The following is a 23527-nucleotide window of genomic DNA, read 5'->3' on the forward strand; positions in this document are numbered from 1 at the left end:
CTCTTATTGCCGTATGTGCATCCTGTGCGGATTGCCCCGATATTGCCTTAAGTCACAAGCAATATAAGAAGATCTTAGCTTATTGTCATTATTATCATATTGAAGAATTTATATCGAGGCATTTCTCACATGATGTACATATGGTAATAAGAGACTGATCAATTGCATTTTCAAACATCAATGGGAAGATTCAAACAAACAACATAAAATGTAGACTTCACCCCACTGCACAAGCTAGTGGCTATCAGGACTCTGTAGCTAAGTGGATAAAACGATGGTGTTTCAGGACGGTGCTGGGCTCAAGTCCCGGGGGTGAACATCAACTCTGGGATGTAGGTACACCCATCCGACGAAACCCAAATAGGACGAAATGCACGTCCTCGACTCCACTGCTAGCTACCACCCATCTTTGCTTATAGAACTAAGTTTCTGAGGATGACATCTTAAGAATTTATGAGGTCTTATCAGAACTATATACTATATATATACTATATATACTACTATACAACAGCACTAATTAAGCCATTTTTCCGGAAGGCATATTAGTGGAAAAATTTCCACGTAACAGAGATGTATTGTAAATTCCCTCAATGCGACCTTGAACTTGAATTAGTACATTTAATCAGGTGAATATTTTAAGGTGAAGTAATTTTTTTTCTCAATAGTTGTTATACTTACATTAAATAATAAGTCTACAATTTTAATGACTGATACTAGCCAGTTCAGTAATCCTTTTAAAAGCTAAAATTCCAGAGAAAACTTATGAAATTCTATGGATTATTTTTACCTTGGAAAAATAAATGTCTTCTGTTCAGTTTTGAAATCAGTAAGCGTTATTGAACCCATGCATAGATTCGATGATTTTCAATAGTGACCTTGATTTGGCTTCAGTTACCAAGTAAATGTGACAAGTTGATTCATAAACTATCGTGAAGTTGGATGGCCGAAATATTCTTTCCTTACACCCCTTAGTACGCTATTCTGCTTGACACAGGTTTAGGTTCTGGAACGATTAAAGCTAGTCAGAATAAAACATGACAACAAACAACAACTGCCGACTTTTGGTTTTCAACCGCAAAATAACTATATTCTATGACTAAACACTTGTTTATATGAATCACACCGGGTTTATCTGACATGGATTTATTCATTCTTTATCCACCACAAAGTTGTTGACACAATGCTATTTTACACCTTTTTGTTACACCGTTACTGCTATCGTTAGATCTTTTCGATTTTCACTGTTTAATTGAAAGACAAAAATAAAAGTGCCAAGTCTGTTTGAATTCAGACGTTGTCATTCAACGAAAACAACAGGCCTAAAATCGTATGATTACTGGTTTGACTTTTCAAATAACTATTTACTTATACCGATGACAACCATGATGATTAATGTTCGAGCGAAAAATTCTAAGCTGACCATAATCTTAGCAGTTTTATGAACTGAATATACAGTTAATCTGGGTTATCATGTTACAGAACTGTCAACTAACACTGTCATATTGATTATAACTTGAAATATCTTGCTAGCACGAAGAAAAATGACGTTTAGTGCATTCACATAGAATAATAGAAAATAAGTGTTACTTAGTAACAATGCACAAATTTGTGAGTCAGACTATGTGAATGAATTAATAATTGTAGTGAACTGTTTAAAACCATATACAACCAACAAATTAATCCTTAACATTTAAGTATCCAGTCAACAGGAGAAATGAACAAACAACGCGAATAAATATATGTATATAACGAATAGTTATCAATCATATAAGATACTTCTACGTACGTGTTATATCTTGGCGAAGACATAAGTACGGGTAACTCCCAGGACCTATTATTGGACGATTATTCTATGTATATATATATATATATATATTCTATATATATTCTTATTGTATAACTATTCAGTAACTAGATTATCTATATCCATATTCATCTTATTACAAGCTTCAATTTGACCTATTGATTATTATTATACGATTTACTGTTCCTAAACTATACTGTTTATTGATTATTGTCTCCCACGCTCACAGCCACATTTGGTGTTCTGGACTCAAGTGGACGGGCTAGGCGGATTACGAACCAATAAAAACGCGAGATTATTCATACTGATTGGACGTCCTTGATTGTCACCGTGTTAAGGTCGGAGAAGACGTATTTCCATTGGGGATAATTCACGTAATAAAAGCCGGACATAAAACTCAACAACGAATTAGGATACGTCCTTGATTCATCTTGTACAGTCATAACAATTGGCGACAACCTTGGTCAAGTCATAACAGTACCTATGTATGTACGCTTTCACAGAACAAAATCAAACTATTAACACAAAACACATGTATTAAATTATTACACCATAACACAATAAATGGATCTTCATAAAGTTCAAAGAGAAATAATTAAAATAAAAGATGTTAAATCATAACACTAACAGGAAGTTAAAACAAAAACTAGTTCAAGAAAGAAATATTTAAGAGGAACAAAAAAAAAATCTACTTAAACTTCTTTAAGTATGATGGTAGTAAAGAAGAAAAACAAAACGGATTTTTCTTCAAAAAAATATTATTAGTAAAGAAAAAAAAAGTTGAATACTTAAATTTAACTTTGCATAGTAATAACTGATAGATTAGTTAAACAAATAAATAATTCATCAATTATAAATTACTCTTAAATATAGTACTCTCTTTTTGTTATCATAACTAATCGGTTGGAGATTTTAAGACTTATTCACATTTTTTGAAGGATATGAATAAAATAACAAACAGTACAGAAGAAAAGGAAGGAAGAGGTGGGGGAAAAAATAAATGTGAAACAAATCATAGATTTTCGTAAACATTGAATTTGTACGTTGACGATCATAATGATATTGATATCGCTTTTAAAATTGATCAATCTGATTACAAGATTTGTTCTCTTTTTTTTTAAAAAAAAGCGAGGAAACAATGAAAAGAAAAAATTACATTATACTTAAGCATGAGCTGATTAATTTATCACTACTATTCAACTATAAAGGCACCAAAAACAGCGATGAACCACTTCGTTCCATTTTCACATCATCATCATCATCAAGCCTTAAAGATATATTATCATAAGGGAAGAAAGTATAACATAAGCATACTTTAAAAATTATGTTCTGACTAAATTCTGAATCATTTGAAGGAATTCCTGATATGATGGAGCTGATTCTGTCTTGTCTTCAACCATACAAGATAAGAAAAGTGATCTAAGATTTGACGATGAATCGTGACGCATGAGAACTAAAGCATTATTAATTGGTCGACGTCTTCGAATCAGGTTTATTAGAGCAGACAACCTACGACGGCCAATTGGAATAGAAGTATTATCATTAGTAATTGTATTTTGTTTTTCATTAGATAAATTAATGGGTGGTAATACGAAAGGACCACCTTGGGCAGGAAGTTGACGTGGTGATGAAATACCAATAAGTTGACGTAAAATGTCCGAATCATTGTTTGATCCTGGAGGAACATCTTCACCACAGCCGACTAATAGTAATAAAAGTTCACCAGTATCCAGTAAAAATACACCAGATCGTGTAATATATTGAGCTGACAAGTGTAATTGACATGGTAACTGATCAGCTTCTGAATTACTTTCACTTCCATTTGAAGAGGATGTTCCGTCACAATCAGAAGGACGTTGGTCGTCATTATGATCAACTAAACGAAGACTAGCAGCTTTTTGTGCAAGGGTTGCATGAGAAGATAAAGGTTTTGAAACGAAGCGATGTACAGCATATAACTTTGGATATATTAAAGTTAATAAATCAGTAGGAGGAGCAGTTTTAATTCGCTCTAGAGCGGCTGATCTATCATCTAAACGTGTCGTTACTCCAACTCTGAAAGCTTTAAAACGAAGCAAACCACAAATATACAAAGGAAGTAGTCGTAGATTCGGTGGACAAGGTAGACCGTAAGCTGTTGAGTTACTATTAAGTGTAATACCAGAAGTGGTAGCGTATGCTGATAAAGCATCTGCTACAGCATTCGCTAAAGCTTCTCTAGCGTTTGAAAGACCAGAAGATATCGTCCGATCAACAGCCATTTTACTTAGAAGACAAGCTATTGAACCTTGATCTGCTCCTTGAAACACTTCAGTTGCTGTGTGCACAACTGGTAAGCACAAAGTATGTACACGAATGCGACGATCACCTTTCGATGAAGTATATAATACAGCAGCCTATGAAAAACAAATAATAGTATGGGTTTATATAAATATTTACAAGTTTTATTATTTCCACACTTATCCATATTTTAAACAAATGTAACTACACTAAATCATTTTAAAAAGAAATAAAACTATGATCTCGAGCACATTTAAATGCACGTGATTTTTTAAATTGAGTTTCGATTAAATAAAATTGAGATTCGAGTTTGCGAGTTTCAGGCAAAACTTATCAATGAAATAGACATTATTTTAAATATAGTATTTCAATAAATGACTATACAATAAAACATAACATTTAATGATAACGAATCAAAATTACATACCACATCACTGTTTAGATTACAGTCAGGTTTAGTGGATACTCAAATGAAATCAAAATTACTGAAATAAAATTTTTATATTAATCCCAGCAGTGATTTCTCACAAGGAAATCAAGTTTAAAGCTGATTAAAACCAGGTAAATTCATAAACTATACCGCAAATATATTATTATTGATATTGACAAAAAGAAAATACCACGTTATCATATCATGTGAATACTGTATGTAGTAAACATAGAACGACATTCTTAACAAGTATCAGATAAAGTAAACATTCGAAACAAATCTTTCGATATAAAAGAAAATTAACAAATAGTTTCAACAGTATTATGAATATCAGAAGGGGTTTTGTGGATATTATAGTAATTTTAATAGATAAGATCATGAATCAATTGAAGCTAGACCACTATGGAAAACCTGGAAGAACTGGACGGCCGTTTCGTCCTATTGTAGGACACCTCAGCAATGCGCACCCACGATCCCGCCTCGAGAGATTCGAATCCAGGACCTATCAGTTTCGCGCGCGAGCGCTTAACCAACATGTGCTCACTAGTAACTGGCTTTATGAGGTATTTCCTGGAGTTGCAGTGAGAAGCAGTGACCAGTGGAGTTCAACTAGGTCTGTTGTGAGATAGCAACTCACTGAAGACATTGGTGAATGGTTGCTCATTTCCGTGGATCGGTTGAAGCTAGACGTTAACACCGTTGGATGCCGGCTCAGTGGTCTAGAGGTTAAGCGCTCACACGCAAAACTGATAGGTCCTGGGTTCGAATATCACGGGGCGGGATCGTGGGGGCGCACTGCTGATTCCCACAATAGGACGAAGCGGCCGTACAGTTTTTCCAGGTTTTCCATGGTGGTCTAGCTTCAATAGATTCATGATTTCAACTATTAAAATTATGAATAATATACAGAATAACTTATTCCACAAAATGATAAGACAGTGAAAAACCAAAAAAATAAGCGATGCACCATAACGCCAGACACACATTAGATATTAAAAATAAAAAGTATGTACGTATACACACAGTGACAACGGACGAGATTGACACAAATGAACTATCCTATCAGCTTATATATTTGGAAAACTAAGATTAATTAATGAAGAAAATAGTTAACATACACTGTGATAACAGATTTCACAAACTTAGAATTGGAAGTTATTCACGTAGGAATGACTCATTTTCATTCATAATAAAATAACTTCTAAGAATTACAAGACAATATTAACTTGTTTTTCAGTAAACAAACCATAAGAAATAACCATAATAAAACAATTTAAAAATTATGTGATTAACTAACCTGGCAACAGACTGTAGCACATTTTTCTAAGCTTTCAGATATATCTAACTGGACAGCATAACCAGAATCAGGGCTCACATTTGGTAAAGCAATCAAGTCCGTAGAACGAACAAAACATGAACCATGGAAAGTCTATGGTGAAAGAAAGAATTAATATGATGAAAAAGGTTGGTATTTTACATTACATAAGGAAATGAACATGCTAACATATATTTCCTGATTGCTTTTTAGACAGCAAAGTAGTGGAAATAGACTGATTGCAAAATGTTTGGAAAAGGATATGAGTTTGAGAGGAAATATAAAGTCTCCAATTTATCTATCTAAATCAAGAGAGGAACAGAGATATCGCAAAGATTCTGGATATGAAACCACTAAATCACACATACTTTCGAAATGTAGCCGAAGCGTTAATGATGAGAGCTATGAGGAATGCGCACCTGAAAAACCTAACCAACTCTGCATGCTGACTGCCACTATCTCTTTTACTTTCATTAATAAGAATGGTTTTTCTGTATTTTAAGTAACTAGTTAAAAACACAATAATCAGACTGATTTTCACCTCCACTATTCTACGTGTTTATTGTTTACAAATTCTTTTAACGTTTTTTTCAACATTATACGCGAAGTACCAAATAAGCTGTATAAAAATAAGGATAAACTAAAAGTAGTACGCTTGTAGTGAACGAAGACCTGGTGGGGATATCCAATTTTATTGTTTAATACAAAATTACGGAAGGTCTTCGTAAAATATGACACCAATACATTAAATACATCCTTTGCACATCTTCCATCAGTTGTCTCTTACAAACTTCATCGTTCCTTCATTCCTGTTGTTTACAATTAGATCTCAATTTTCTGCTGCCAGACATTTCCCTTCTGATTGATATTACTTGTATTTGTCAACATAAGTAGCATACACCACATACTGACAATATAATAATATACAGAAAATGATTTTAAACTATTAAATAATAATACAAACCTGAATAGCTAAACCTTGAGTACATCGGATACGCATAACAGCTTCAAAGCCAAGTTTTCTGGTTAAATACCGGTCGAAATCTCGACGAAATTGTTCCACTCCAATGCATACACTTTTTTGTTGTTTATTACAATCATCTGACGTAAAATTAATTTTACCATCAGCGTGTAATATATGTTCATCCTCATCTGGTGTATAATAAAAGTCTGGATAATGATGAACTGTTCCACTTGAATATCGACTAGCTCCAGATATTGTGGCAATGTCACAATATTGAGAATTGAAAATAAACATATCAACTCCTACCTAGAATCCCAAAAATAAAGGAATATACGATACGGACAAGTTTCAGTAGGACATAATAAATATCTAGTGGATTAAACTTTATAATTATTATCTCTAACAATTATTGAAAGAATAGTTGATTTCTTTTGCAAGATTTGAATAATCTTATTTATTTTACTAAATAATTATTCATCTGGTTTTCATGGAATTATTACATAAAGACGAATATCATTTATCGCACGGTTATTTTTGTATTTTGTTTAAAAAAACTTCATCCCGTTTTGTCCAATGAAATGATTAGTTTTAAAATGGTAATTATTGGTTATTTTCTGAAAAGTGATATAAAATGTAAATACTCTTTCAAATGATCATCTTTTCTCCAAACTACGAATGTATGTGACTTAGAATGTACTAGATGTATTGTTTCGAGCGTTCCAATCGCAATCAGAAATTAGGAAAGGGAGATATAGTTCCATTAAGAAGTTCGTGATTCTCATCTCCATAAACATCAAAAAGATGACTCAAACACTGTTGACGTTATCCTCAACACCTAGGCTTCATATCAAAGCCTCCATTTTTATGGATGAAGAAATGCCAGGTATCCAACTGGAAAAATATCAATTATCGAATGAACGTGGATTTGGACGCAACGCTAAGTCATGAATATAATTTGTTTTTATAAACTCGGAACATATACGAGGACGCTTACGCCAACGGGCTATGTGACATATACGAAATCGTACTGACTGAAAATAATGAAAATGCACTTAAATGCTTGACGAGATTATTACAGTCTTCCCGTGCACGTAATACACAGTATTATTTGGACATGATTATCTGTACATGTGCATCATATCCGTTTCACTGAAGGTGCAAAATAAAAACACAGTCATCCAATAGTACGCATTTTTTTCATCGTATACATGAACATGTACAACATGCACTAAGCCATGTGTTTTTCACACATGAAGATATAAGAATACGTTTAGCCGCATACTTAAAAACCTTTATTATCTGCGTTAAGGGTAATTTGTATTAGCACTGATCGATAAACACTATCTGTTGTTTGAATATATGTCGTTATGTTAACAGTGAATTAAAAGAAATAATCATTATACTCTTTATCTGTTTCATAATAATACACGCAAACTTCGATAACACATTTCCAATATTTTTTAGCTTTTAGTTGTTATATCGAAATTAAACTTTGGTACAGCTAAATTTCAATTTATATAGTTAACCTCGTTCGCATTTAGCAGTTTAATCGACTAAAGAAATTAATATGTTAGACTTAAGCCTGTTTATTAGCATTTAATACTACCTACATTTTAATTACTTGTCAAAGATAGTTGCTATTCAAACGTTTAGCTGTTTTGGGTTTGGTATTAAAATATTCCTAAATTGGTAATTAGCACATAGAATTTGTCGGTGTCCCTCTAATATGTTTAACAAATAGATCGAAGCATTCAAAAAATGATTTCTGAAGTGATTAATGAGAAATTTTAAAGTTTAGCACGTATCGCTAATATGTTGATTAAGTTACTTTGCGATAAACTGAATGGTATAAAGTGGATAGTAATGAATTAGCCAACTTTAATTTTTCATACTTCAAATATTAAAAACGTTTGCATTTTCATGAAGGAAGTGAATTGAAAAATTAAGGTAATGATTTCGTCTGACTGCATACTTACAAAACATTTGCTATTGACATTACAGAAAATAAACCTATCCTTATAATTCCCAAGCACAATAACTGATTTACACTGTTACATACATAGATGGGTTACCTTATCATATTTATATACTGGTAAAATACATAGATTAGACAATGTATGGTGGGAAACAAATTTTATGTTGATGAATACGTGGAATTACACAACTACTTATTTAACTATGGACTACTATACTCAAGAATAAAATATATCGTTTATTGTCGAAACAAAGCACACCCATCGTATTAAGAATTACTATTTGTAAATATCACCTATACGTAAATATTTTTCGGTTCTTTCTCTTAAATTATTATTCATTTACCAAGGCGTGAACTGTTATTCATTCACCAATCTTTGACGTTTGGTTTTTATAATATATACCCTATATTATGATCTTATAACAATGATTTATTCATATGTTTACACACATGTAAAGATCATTACAAGTTCAAACGATTTGTTAAAATGATTCATGAAAATACTAAATTGGAAATCAGTTTTCTTTTTCTGCATCTCAGCTCCACAGAAGGTTAGTCGCAGTCCAGATAGCTCAACCGTGACGTTTCTGACTGTGAAGCTGGGTGACACGGGATCGAATCCGTTAGGAAGCACAAGTCCCCTCAAGATTACAGGTATACCTTGCTGACGAGTACAAAATAGCACGAAACTTAGGCCCAAGGTTTCCTGTCGATTACCTCCAATCACCATCTTACCTCAACATAGTGCACACAATGTCGAGCCACTTAGACTAGTGGCCACATTGCAACTTGGTCAATAGGATTCGATCTGCACTAAGAATAACCTGACACATATGATATTAATCACCACCCAGTGATCAATCAATTGTAATTATGCATTAAACATTTTATTAGCTTTTAGGTTTAGTAATCACTATCATAATTAACAATCTGTGTCATACTCGACAAATAGTTATCAGTTTTTTCCAGTTTACATGTATAGTTTTTCTCCTGTTACGATACCTGGAGACTTCAGTTCCATCTCTACATGATCGAAAAAGGATTTAATTCCACTTGTTATCTCAATATCTATTCACAGCCAAAAGTATAATTTGGCGGAATAATAGAATTGATGTGTCTTTTTTTCAGAAGTTGCAATTTTTAATCAAAACGCGGATGGAACAGTCTGACAGAATTTTTTTAAAAATAAAATTCTAATGTCAAAATGCAAATTTTAACATCCAATCAAACTACTTTATCTCACTATGATTTGAGCTAATCAGATTACAAAGTTGCACAATTTACGGTTGTTGGGGATATTAGGTCCCCAGAACTCACTTGGTAAATGACTTATTTTTGTAATTTTATTTTGAAAATTTGAATTTCTTTGTTTCCGCGCCAAAGGTGCTTTTTCCACCTTCGTGTCGTATTTCCCACTCGGGAAAATCTTAAACGCTATTGGTACGTTGTATCTTTTAGTATGCTATTTTGTAAGGTTTCCCAAGGACAGTTTTATGCTGTATATATACGTTTGATTTCTTCCTGCTGTGATTGCATGTGCTTCTGGCTACTTACGGAATATATCTTCCCTACTTCCAACTTGGACTTCTCACTCAGTTAGCGGGGTCGGGGACAACGGATAAGAATAGCCTCTCGTGTCACTGTCTTGACCTTCGTTCCGTTTACCGAGTAAATTGAACTTGTGATAGAAACAAGCATATCAACGGCCAATTAACAAATTACTACAGGTAGCAAAGTGTTTGTCCATTAGCACATATGCACACACGAAGACAAGTTAACCAATCATTTATTTTTAAATTTTTTTAATCACACCGAAAAGTTTTCATCACTGGGGGTCAGAATCACAATAACCGTGAAATATTTGTCAGCTAATAAGGACTTATGTACTTCTAACTACCACATAATATGTTAAATCTATTATGTAGTGAATCAACGATACTGTCAAATTCGATGTAGAAGACAGTCCTTCAGTTTGCGCATATAATAGTTGAAAGTAGATGCATAGATTAAACAGGTGTAATAAACCGAAAATGAGGGTGGACCATGTTAAACATATATCTTTATTAAATATCATGCAAATATGCATACCTGTTTATGTGAACAATCCAAAGCATATGTTTTATAGAAGTCAGTTGATGCGCCGAAGTGCTTTACGTCGACTGAACTCCGATCGCAAGGTTCTTCTCGCAAACTGAGAGCACCTGAACCAACTGTCGGCAGACAAGTAGTGAATACGGTTATCCGGCCACCTACTGCACCAATCAGCTTCAGAGCAGCCTGAAAGCAGGTAATCAAAAATTCAACAAAATATTTTAGGTCCAGTTTAATAACTTCGATATTTGTTATTAGTAATAAAGCCACTCGAAATTAAACCAAATATTATTTCAAGCTAAACACTTTAAGGACGGCCGGGATAAGGAAGTGAATATAAAATTATCAAAACATAACCATTCAATAATAACGACGATGAATGATAACGACGCAAGTCCAGTGGTGTGAACACAAATGATTATCAACAAGCCTATTGCTTAATAGCAACCATCTGATGTGTAATTAACGCTAAACAGAATTTGTACAACTATGCTTTATCTGGAACAGTAAGGACACTTTCGACACGGAAGCTGGTTATTTGAAAACTATACAATATTTGCGTCTTTGGTAAATAATAAAAGGTTGGTTGTAAAAGACCGGTTTTTTAGTTACTGCTTGTAGTGTTAGAAGACGGTTGAAGTATTATTTTGAATTGTAATACTACGCTAGTACCAACAATAGAACAAGCATTTGATCTCTAGGATAACTAAGCCAGAATCCAATAACTTTAATTTTTATTTAGGTATTATCACATTTGAAGTCGATTGACGTTATCAACACAGATTTCGTAGTCAGGTGAATAGATTTTGGTGCTGTTCAAAACACAATACACTATAACAGGTGCTTGGTTACTTTTTATAGATTAATAATTTTGATATTTCATCCACCTGAGCTACTAATCTTCTCCACCATATTTCTAATAAAATAAATTTAACTACAATTGTATTGGTTATTATAAAATACTAAAATGATCAATATGAGCAAAATCTACAAAATACTAGACTTATGAATTTTTTTCGTAAGACCAAGCTACTCTTATTACTTGGTATTCTTGGGCATTACTTGACTTGACAAGTCCCCAAATTAGAGCATGGTTGAACACTATGAAATTTCTCTTTAAGTGATGAAATTTTAACTTCAATTTCTTCCACTAAAAAAATGGACCTCAACGTTATGTTTGGTAAAGTCTACCATAAAATGTATTACAAGCAAGAATAATTGCCCTTTTTATTGTCACGAACATTTTTCATGAACTATTAGTAGGAAAAAACATTGTCTGACTGACTGATTGTAAAAGTGACTAAGGGCTATCCATTTACTTTGTTTTAAAAATGTACCTATTGTCTAGAATAAGGGAAAGCTTGAAGAATTGGGATATCCGAAAGAAATCGGTTACCAAAAACAGGTTTGTGAACTGGATTATCTGCACAAAGCTCAGTGATATTACCTGACAGCTCAAACTGAAGCAGGTAAAAATAGGTTCAAATGCGCGATCTACTGGTTGAAAACCGAATCTTTTAACTACCTAGTCACTGCTTCTGTACCAGTAAAACGTCCAATAACTAATATATTAAGTTGCTAAAGTATATTTCACATTAATAACAAAATTACCTGTAAAGCAGATCCAAGACAATTCCCGGTGTCATTTGTACCGATAAAATTTTCAGGTAAATGCAGAAGAAAATCGCGTAATGAACCACCTGAATCTTCAACTCTATTAATCAAACCTTCATCATCAGGTAGAAATATTTCCTCTAAATCAGGACAAATCAACATTTTCATAGTTTCCCCTATAATAATCAAAAGTGAACAGAAGTTAAATAATTCAACCAACTAAAGGACTAAACTTAATGACTGGTAGTAAATTTTATTACAATCGGTTAACACAAAATAATTATTTGGATGGAACTGTATAGAATCTGGTTCATTAGTAAATCTATGTTTATTGTAGTCCAAATGAAACAGAATGTAAGCGATATGGGAAAAGATATGACTGTCAAAAGGCAACTAGAACAAGGGCTTGAACGAAGTACATTATTAAATAGACAGAGAAGCATCATCACAGAAGCAAGTAAAATAATTCATCAGTACGGTTGGCTTAACTTCGTTATACAAAAAGATTGAAAGTAAAAAAAGTGCTTGGGAAACATTAGTCAAGCAAATAAAATAAATTATGAGTAATGAAATGTTTAAAATTTAAAAACAAAGAATGAATGTATCTGTGCTATTGCGATCGATTTCGAGCTTTTTCATCTACTGTTCCCGATCACTAATTTTCACTACTTATATAACCTTGTCTAGAAATTCTATTCAATATACGATACGAAACAATGATCAGTGACGTCATTTAACAATGACTTGTTTTCGTTTAGTTAGCCAACAGTTTCTCGCTCTAATTCCCCTTAAACTGACAATACGTAGAGTAGTAGGCTGATCTGGCGTGTGTAAAACATGGTCAAACCAACCAATTCGGCACAGGCTTACCTAGTCGATCGACTCATACTTTGCGCCTAGAGACTCACCTAACGCTCATTTTGTGGATTAAGTGGCTTCATTATACATGAGCAATGCTTTGCTGGATAACACGACTTGAAAGCTTCTCTGGCTTCCTTACTAACTCATGTTAGTTTCAAAGTTACATCACTAAAGCCATCACTAGTCACTCACGATTTATTGGCAATCAATTGACCACTTCACCAATCATTTGATTAAGTTTGGTTACTTTTACCTGCAAAATATATTTTATTTAAAATAAACAGTAGATATAGATAAAAAGTAGCAGGGGTCATTTTGATCTAAAGGAAAGCCATATATATGGTAAAAATAATGTTGATTAAAACTTACCACAAAGTTTGTAATAGTGAACACTAGAATTAAAGGTCATAAAAGGCTATCTGACGTCTGCAGTCACCTGGGATCCGATCAATCAACGCTTCTAAACGTTTGCAGGCAAGCTGTAAATAACCAGTGGCAATTGCGTTATGACTAACATCAAAACAGAAAAGGTAAGTAGCTGGTTGAGGAGGGCGAACTGTATATTCTGAAGGTGCAATAAATTCTACAGTAGCAGAACGAATTTCAGGTCTTCTAGAAGGATCACCATAAGTCTGAGTTCCAGGGTCATAGTAAAATTCATCTGGGATAGTATTAGCCAGAAAGCAAACACTACATCTCCAGCGTCGACCGGAATCCATAAACTGTACGAACGGGTTGATATAAGTACGACAAGATCGACAACGTACTATGGTGGTTGAACTAATAGTGTGTAGACTACTCATATCTCGAAACGGATGCATAACAAGACCAAGAGGTAAACGACACTGAGTCAAAAGTTTCGAAGTTGATGGTACATTTGTTAAAGTACATCGCATTACGTCTTGATCACAATTAATCTGAAAAATCAAAACAAATCAAAAGCATAAACGAAGTACTGTAAAACCTATAAATAATGGTGAGTTTTGATAAACTAAATACGTAAAATTAATCAGACGGTCTAAAAATAACACTAAAATGAACTGGGCTGAGGATGGTGAAAAGATTTATAACACATATACACAAAAAGATATACATTACTACTAAACATAACCGTAATATAACGCAAGTTGGGTTTACAGTTTTTCAGAAAACGACTACAAAATAGTATCCAGCGAAAATAATTTGAATTCATTGTTTGAAAACCATATTGGTATCAAGGTGGGACTAGCCACAGCAACGCGTGACCGTAACAAAGATTTACACACATTTGGATCTTCACAGAAGAATAGATCACAGTATTCGACTTTACAAGTGACCATATATTTACAAGGACGTTATGTACCACTATTTAGTGCACTTTTCAGATTTCTATCAAGACGTTAAAAATCTAGTTCCATTAGGACCAAGAAAATAAGTGTACACAGGAGATCACACAAAAATGTCGTTCCTGATGAGGTGACTAAGCGTAGCAACAAATCCACAGTCATGTCTCATAAAACAACACTCCGATAAGGGAAACTGTAGGCGCTATTTAGATTACTCCACACAATACTAGGCATCTAAATATCAAACAGACTAAATGAAGTAATTAATAGGATGGCAAGGATGTCCAATCCTATATACAAACCATCTAAATAAAACAAATACAAGTGCTGAACCCTATTCCGATTAAAAAAAAGATATATAGACGAACAATGATACAGTGGTTAGGAGTCTAATCTCGATAATCATTTGATAATCACCAATCAACTATTTGCTTAAGTATTTGTCTACGCACATCAAGTACTCAACAAGTAATATCATTTTAATAATTAACAATGAAGTTACTATATTCACCAACTACAATCTCCAAGGATTTCTGCTGATAACCCCTTACGATTAGTCACTCTCCGATAAAAAAATACTTTGCTTACTGGAGTAGTCAATGCAGGTTTGGGTGGTAGATCAGGTCCATCTGATGGTAACAAACAACGTTCTTGAAGAAGGTTGATCGGTGTTTTTAAACTGCTCCAGTCAGATATAGACGCTGCAGTTCCTGGTGTTCGAAAAACACCAGATTGTTCATAAGCTGTATGTCGAGGTATGGTAGACGGTAGCGTATTTCCAGGTCTTGGAAGAGGTGGTTGCGGGTGGTTTTGATATGTTGCATTATTAGTCATCATGGGAACTGGAGGCAATGGTGGAGCCATTCCATATGATCCAACAGAATTTGGAACTGCATGCGCCTCATTCGTGACACGTGGTGGATAGAGACTAGGCGACTTAACAGATGGATCCATATCATAAGCTGTTGTGAAAGGTAGTGCATTCTGTCCAGGAGTAAGTGTTCTTGGATTTGGGGGCAATATGGGACTAGGTTTGTCAAATTGAGAATTAAGAGATGAATGTTGTTGTTGCTCACCGTAAACTTGAGGAACTGCTTGCATATTGGTAAACTCTGATGTGGGGTGATCACCTGAATTAAACGGGACGGATGAACGACACTCTAAGTTTGAAGACTGAGAATAACCAGTGTAGTCACACACAGAATTGGAACCACCTTGCGAAGTATAGACCTGATTATTTTCTATAGTAGGTGAATGTAGGGGACTATAAACCGACGGATTGTATTGATTAGATGAGTTAAAATTCGGGTAAGCATTTGCATGAAAGGGTGAATATAGACTATTTAGTTGAGTAGATGAACTGGAAACAGTATTTGTGGTTGGAAAAGACTGAGAATGTGAATTTATTTCATACGACCGAGGCGGATGAAGAAAACCTGTAATACAAAAAAACGTGAAATAAAGTACTAGATGACAATCATTGATTGGATGAAATCGAGCAAGTTTTACAATCTGTATGGATATTTAGTGAATGATTCAGTAGGAGAAATGAAAAAAACGATTGCTTTTATACATTTAACTGACCTTCTGAACCACAAAACAATTCATTAATCTCAAAATGTCAATATAGCTCAACAAACAAAACAAACCAAATAATGGACTATGGACCACATTCGAGTGTGACACTTGATTATATTACCAACCTGCTTGGAACCAAGGCAATTAAGTGAATATAACCTTATATGACCCAATATATGAGTTAGGTGTCACACGTATAAACACTTCTGCTTAAAATAACATTTAAATTTCAACACAAGCAAACTTAGCAAATAGTTTATCATAAGCATCCACTTGCGCGACAAATCTTCACAAATCTCCACACATTTGATCAACTACTTATCCTACTACATAAACCTAGTTTATTTTGGAGTTATGAATATATTTTACACTATATGCTGAAATTAGGTACAGTGCAAAAATGTGATTCTTTAAGATAGTCTATTTCCATTCTCTTATAAACAGCATCGTATGGGAAGCAATAAGATCTATCTTAGGTCAACGAACGTTAATGGCACATTTTAAAGTAAATAAAGAGGTTTAAATATATCTAATATGTTAAATATAACAAAACATGTTACCTTCTGATGTAGGCCTAGTGGTAGGTATGTACGCTAAATTCGTATTATTGGTAGTAACAGATGGACCATTTATACCATAATCAGGTGGAGGTGCTGATACAAGCTGTGGAACCGAGCAATTCAGTTGATTTTGAGTTCCTGAAGGAATAGTGAATAACCCAGATGATGGTATGGAATTCTGAAAAGATTCGTTTGAACTACGTCCTTCCACACAATTAAGAGTATTAGGATAAGCTGGATACTGATAAGGATCTGTTGCTGATTGTGTTAATACCCTATTAGCCTAAAATACACAAGGAATCGTTTGGAGTTAAAAATGATCAAATACTTGCCCTAAATACAGACGTAAGATTTCATGAAGTGGGAACGTGATAATATTAAATCCGATCCAGTTAGCACAGATTGGATAGCCAACTAGTGTTAATAGTCACTACATATCTTGTGGGCCTCAATACCCAGTACAAGAATTTATACTTAATATATGCGTTATATCAACGAACGAATTTGAGATGGTTTCAACAGACAAATACTATGCTCGTTTGCAAAGGACCAGGAAACAAAAACTGTCAAATAACAAGAAACAGTGACTCATCAGTCCGCACGATCGATGTGCTTACAAGGATGTTCATGGTTTTTAGGTTAAGCTTTATTCTGAAAACTTTACACTATTAGCCACACCTAAGACGAGGATAAATTGTCATAATTCCTACCTGAGCATTTTATTACAAGAGGTACAAAAAACGGCAAAGTATTGGTGACGAGTAGTGAAGCGTCAGTTTAATGTTTGAAACGCTTGTCTTCCAACAACTAGGCTGCAATTTCAAACAATGTTCCATCTATTAAGATTTTAAAAGCCAAGTAATACTAACAACCTAGATATTCTAAGCAGGCTTGTAGACATGCATTTTCACTCAGGAACACAAACTGATAGAATACATTACTGAAACCAAAGGGTTTTAATGGAGAGAAACACAGATTACGAAAAAAAATGACGCATGAAAATTTTTATTTAGTTGGTAACAAACGTCTTAAAATACTTGAACAGTCAGCTGGCATTTTTCTACAGAGAAGGAATTATAAGATTTGATGATAAATGAAATTCATTCCGATCAAAATGATTTTGACGATAATCCGTCTTGAACCTCAGACTTTTTTCAACCTCATTCACTTTACGTATGATCTTAGATCTCAGTTATTACCATGCAAGTCACTATGCTTGTTTCTGAGCTCTCGACAAAGATGACGAATCGCTAGTCAGCAAAATAGAAAATAGGTTTATCCAGCTTTTATCAACCTAATTAGTTGGACGGACAAACTATACCAGTTTGCTCTGAAATACATCTAGTCATGAAGAGTAAAAAATACGTGGCCATAGGTATCCGATCGCAACTTTACCGGATGTTGGCGTCTAACGGAAGTACAAAATAAAGAATGACGGAGCGCCATGGGAGGAATGCCAGTCGAAGTTGCTAGCTCGTACAGACTTGGATAGCTGGACAGCATTACATATCCCTAATAAGTCTAGTCCTGTGTATGAAGCTGATTCAAAGAAAACTAGGTTGAGTGACACCGGGGCATTAATTTATTGCTTGTCATTTTGCATCACACAGAGTATAAACTATCCGGACAGTCCTGGTTTAGTGGTTGTGAACGTTAAATGACCTGGATGAAAACGGAATGCGACGATACAAATCAAATCACTTTTCTGTTTAAAATTTCGACTTAATTAAAGGACGACGAGCACCCAGCTTTTTTGGATCAGTCGCAAAGAAATAACTTGAGTGAAATAAAATGAACCCAGTGTTACTCGAACCGCACATCTGCTGCGATTGAAGACTACTATCAGATAATATTGGAGGGTATGTGATCACAACACCCAGGTAGTTGAGGTAGGTCAGGCTCCCAAGACAAAAACGAGATGTTGTAAGTACCTAATTAGAATGACACTGAACACTCACCAGTCCCTTTAGATCCTAATGCAAGGTGGTGCTGTCACCGCCTAAAACGATATGGTGGTTTGCGCTCTTACAGTCAACCTATGTAAAATTACCTAACTATGAAGAGAAAATATGTATATTTCACTGAGAATATCAGAAGCGTCAGTACATGTGGAAGATTCTGGTTACATAAAGAAAAACTACTATGTAACAAAAATACTCTTGGTAGTTTGAATGTTCATAATTCGTATTTTGTTGTGCTTAATCAACGGATAAGCGGAACGTCAGCCGCATTTTACGGACAATAAGTGGCACGATGGCTATAAAAAACAAGGTTATCTAGGAGTTTGGGATTATTTAGTCGTTAAGGGATACTTGGATTGCGGAAGGCTGACTTTATCGAAACACCATCAATTAAGTTAGTACTTACTTGTGGGGTACATGAAAGACCTTCATTACTGTTAAACAAATGCTGTTGCTTGAGTGGGCTTTTATGCGAGAAATCGTTCCAGTCGGCATTTGGTATTGAATTTCCAGAGTAGTTTCCCTTAGGGAAATACGGCATTTCAGGATTATTCATGCTGTGTAGTCTGTTTCATACGTATATAAGTTATTGACTTCTTATGTTAGGTATTCTAAAAATAAAAGCCACTTAAATACTTCCTTGAGACTACTAACTGACTAACATACTTGACTGAATAACCCTGAAGCCGCACCACGTTAAACAACATCATTGGTAAATTAAAAATACTTGTCGCTCAATATCCAATTAGAATTTATAACTCTGTTGAGCGAAATTACTGACCTGTGAGCTTTATGGAATGTGTCTGGATTACAGAAGATGTTCTGCATGAAAAGTTCAACCTTTGTTTCATTTTCTGAAAATCTGAAAGAAAGAAATTTTATGTGAAATTAACGGATTGGATTAATTCGATCAATATTCGTGGTGCAGCAACTGTAGCTGGTCAGACATGTGTCAAGCTAAGCTCCTATTCTCGTTTTGCCTACGGATTTACTCCAACGTCGGTTCCAGATATCCGATGGAGTTGTTTATCCTTATTTATGTTTTCTTCCCAAGATTTAACCCCAGGTATGTTTTCTGGTAATAAGAATGAATGATGGAGGTTTTAGACAATACAAACTGCTCTGGAGGTGCCTAGTTAGTTTCGAAAAGACAGAAGACTTCACAACGAGCCTTATGAATATAACAAGAGGGGTTTTCCGTTTTAACTTAAGAATGTTGAGGTACTGATTCCAATCATGATCTCTCAATAACTTTGAGAAACAAATTCGCCGTAGTAAATCCGCCGTAAACTTTTCAAAATAAATTTTCACAAACACTTGTCACGGATATTGATTTTGTTAGTTTTAACAGACATTACTATCTAGAGGCTCTCATCCAAGCATTATCATCAAATCAGTGCCTGATCTGGAATGAGACGTTACTCATCCTTCAACTAACCATTTCGAAATTCTCAACTTCAACTATATCTCGTCAACTGAATGTATTTCCTCACCCATCACCTTCTTCTAATATGTGAGTCCAGTTAAACTAATGCGATCAACGTCGAAGATTCACAAGACTATTTGTTTCGGGGATTTATTTGCCGGCACCACTCACTCTACATCCTGTAGGGTTGAGATGACTCACAGACGTGGCCAGTCAAAAGTTTAAACTCAATGAGCTAGCCGTTGGTAAACACTTTTGATAGCTTAACATGTTCAGCAGCATCTCATTGTCCTTCCCTCAGCTTTAACAATGAGGTGTCATAACTCTTTAACACGAAGACTACTTAACTCTCATGGCCGAATTTAAATAAATTACCCGGTTAACTAAAACTAACGTTCTTTAGCGAGACTATATCTGACTGGTCACTTTAATGCTATACTAATTGTTCAACTCGTATAGTAGTTTGAAGTTTCGTCCAAGTTAATTTATCCACTGTGATATTTAGTGATACACTAGTACACCTAGAGGCTGTGATAGAGGTTGTAATGAAACCAAGGGTCCTGATTATTCTCCTTGAAATCTGGTTCAGTAAATTTCTTATCCTTACATTGATGCCAGTGTATCAATCGAATTTTTATGTTTTAAAGTAACTAACAAAGTTCTTTTATCTATTGCTCGACCTTTGCCCTGTGCTGGTTTTAGGTGGTATCGCTTATAACCCGTGTCTTTAAGATTAGATTTCATATATTCAGGAAACTAAGAGACATTGCTACTAACAGATCTCGGGAGAGTAGCTGATTTTGAACGCTTGTCGAGAGAAATGCAAATGTACACCAAACAGATTTAACATAGAACGTTACATAAACAGCACATTTAGAAAGTTCCCTAATTTTCACGAAACGAAGTTCAAGAGAAAATTCATCAATATAGAAACATACACGTATGCAGCATTTAGAAATAAACCTTCCCCCAATATATTGTCAGTACCTTCACATTCACCTCACCACGATCCTTCAGAACATTTTACGTGATAGCAGTTGCCTGAAAGTGTAGTCTGTAAAAATATGGTCTATGTTCGTAATTAGTGTTGCCATAATGACCAACCTAATCCTAAAACTGTAGATTTGTCACGACGTGACTACCTAATCTATGAGACCTTACGGGGCAGTCTCGTCATTGTTCACCTTGACTCGTATCGTAGGAATCAGCAATATAATGTCTAGCTCTTCTGAATGACACATTTGGCCAGAGATAGGATAATATATTTATTGTGAGTAAAGACATGTTATACAGGATGACCACGTCTGCGAGGCCGAGCAATGACATCCGATTGAATGAAGGAATGAATATTTCTGCGTTCACCTTTGCTGTTCTTCTCTCTGTGTTAAATCTTGAACATCTATTTTCCAAGGTCTCTCATCATGTGGCTACGATCAATGTCTCTACAAGTTTACAAATGAGACTACATTCCAGAAATTACAGCCTTGGAATGATAACCTGTTGATGAACTGAATTTTAGGAAAAATGTCACTTGAACATAAACAAACTGTACAATTATCACTTCTCGATCTGTCTGTTGTATTCATCGGGATATACCATCAAGTGTTCTGATCAAAAATCGTTCTTCAGATTATTGGGCATATTTTATATGACTACAATAATATCTCAGTTCAAAATTTTCGTGACCTGTGGACTGACTCCGATTTCGACGAACGAATGAATAGATCACGAATATCAATCTTCTGTTCAATTTCTTAAATTAAACCCAGGCTAACCTTCTATTAGTTATTGGGGCAATAAGAAGCAAAGTACGTAGTGAGTTGAGTGGGTTTATTTCAGGTCCCTCTTTACTCAGACAGATATTTGAAATGAGTAGAAAGGCTAGGCGAAGTGGAGAATGCGGGAATCAACTCACTTGTATCATTCATTGAAAAGATTTATATAGCACAAAACAGATATTGCGTATTGGGATAATGAGACAGGAATTTGATGTAATAATGAGTGATAGACATACTCACAAGTTGCATAAGCATCAGATTACGAGGACAAGAATTCATGACGCGTATTTGCTGGAAGTAACAATTTCCGGTGAAAATAATAGGGTTGTGGTGTATACTACGTACGTCTTTCGACATAAGTAGTACGTAAGACTAATGAGAAGTGGAATACACGGCAGCAGAAGGCCAAGTAGGTCGAATTGATGACAACAGAAAAGGAAACATTGAAAAATCGGAAATTGGGTGAAGCACGACTTATGTAAAGGACGGTCAATGGAAGATTTGCGAATGAAGTATTTGATGTATGGTTTTCACACTTCACCAAACCGGTTGTCCCATCTGAGTGTTTGAGCACTACGGGGTTATTATCAATATAAGGACGACTCAATAGTCACTTGCCGTCTGAATTGTCAAATTCCGTTCCAAATCTAGTTTAAATGGCATATGTATCAGCGATGGACGCTACATAGTAAAAAACACCAGGATCGGGCTGATTTAACAAATTCTGAAGTTTTGCAGGCTTCTACTCTTAGGATTACCTTCAGTAACCCTTTTTAAGCACTACTTACCAAACAATTTTTCAGAGTCGACCCTTGTAAAAAGGTAGTTCATTTCTTACATACGGAGTGATTACACCACAGTAATACATGCTAAATGAGTACTGGTTCCAAAAACATAGAAATATGGTACAGTAACTGAAAGCACACGCATATCTTTCAGTCATTCCTTCATTTCGAGGCTTCAAAGTCTTTCTACAGACCATCGACACAAATTTTGACGGCAGTCACAATATTTTACTCAGCCAAATATCTTAACAGACTGCCAATCCTTAATACTGGCGTTTTCAGTATTCTGCAATCCGTTGTGTTGAGAAAATGTGAACGACGGGAGTTCCGGAAAGTAAAAGTCACCATTGGTGAAATAATTAGAGGCCGCTTCATGGGGAGTACTTGGAAGTCAAAGTAACAAGGCTGCACTTGACCACAATACTGTCTCTAATTAATAACAACCACAACATCAAATAGTGTAAAGTAGAGGCACTTCCAATGTATATAAATATTTACTCATCACAGAATCTGATATCTAGCTCAGTCAAGTCAAAAGTCAGAAGCGAGGAGGTTGGAAGACATATTTGATAGCTTATCAATATATCGAGAAGTGAATGATCTAAACTGGCTAGTGATTACAGGAGAAGTAGAGTATGGTGTTCCAATTCGTGATCTGGTGCGGATGCATGACCGAGGGCCTTCAGCTAGGTGATCGCATTAAAACTAATTTGGTTAGAATCCAATTTCGAACACTTGCAGAGCTATTCATTTTGGGGATTTATTTATCGCCAAATTAGC

General features: G+C 34.8%; 2 protein-coding genes across 2 annotated transcripts; both read right to left on the bottom strand.

Annotated features, from left to right (window-relative positions):
* Window positions 1-3126: 3126 nt before the first annotated feature.
* Smp_128740 (sec24-related A, B) lies at window positions 3127-12641 on the bottom strand (the record flags this gene model as incomplete). The annotated part of the gene is given in 7 exon segments (XM_018795839.1): window positions 3127-3604; window positions 3692-4199; window positions 5811-5942; window positions 6793-7091; window positions 7099-7100; window positions 10857-11045; window positions 12471-12641. Coding segments are annotated over 7 exon segments (1779 nt in total).
* Window positions 12642-13732: 1091 nt separating this feature from the next.
* Smp_128730 (sec24-related A, B) lies at window positions 13733-20928 on the bottom strand (the record flags this gene model as incomplete). The annotated part of the gene is made up of 6 exons (XM_018795840.1): window positions 13733-14251; window positions 15248-16095; window positions 16798-17080; window positions 19165-19324; window positions 19540-19620; window positions 20792-20928. 6 exons carry the CDS (start codon window positions 20926-20928, stop codon window positions 13733-13735), a joined length of 2028 nt encoding a protein of 675 aa, XP_018650112.1.
* Window positions 20929-23527: the final 2599 nt, after the last annotated feature.

Source organism: Schistosoma mansoni, chromosome 2 (genome assembly GCF_000237925.1).
Source record: "Schistosoma mansoni strain Puerto Rico chromosome 2, complete genome".
NCBI lineage: Eukaryota > Metazoa > Platyhelminthes > Trematoda > Strigeidida > Schistosomatidae > Schistosoma > Schistosoma mansoni.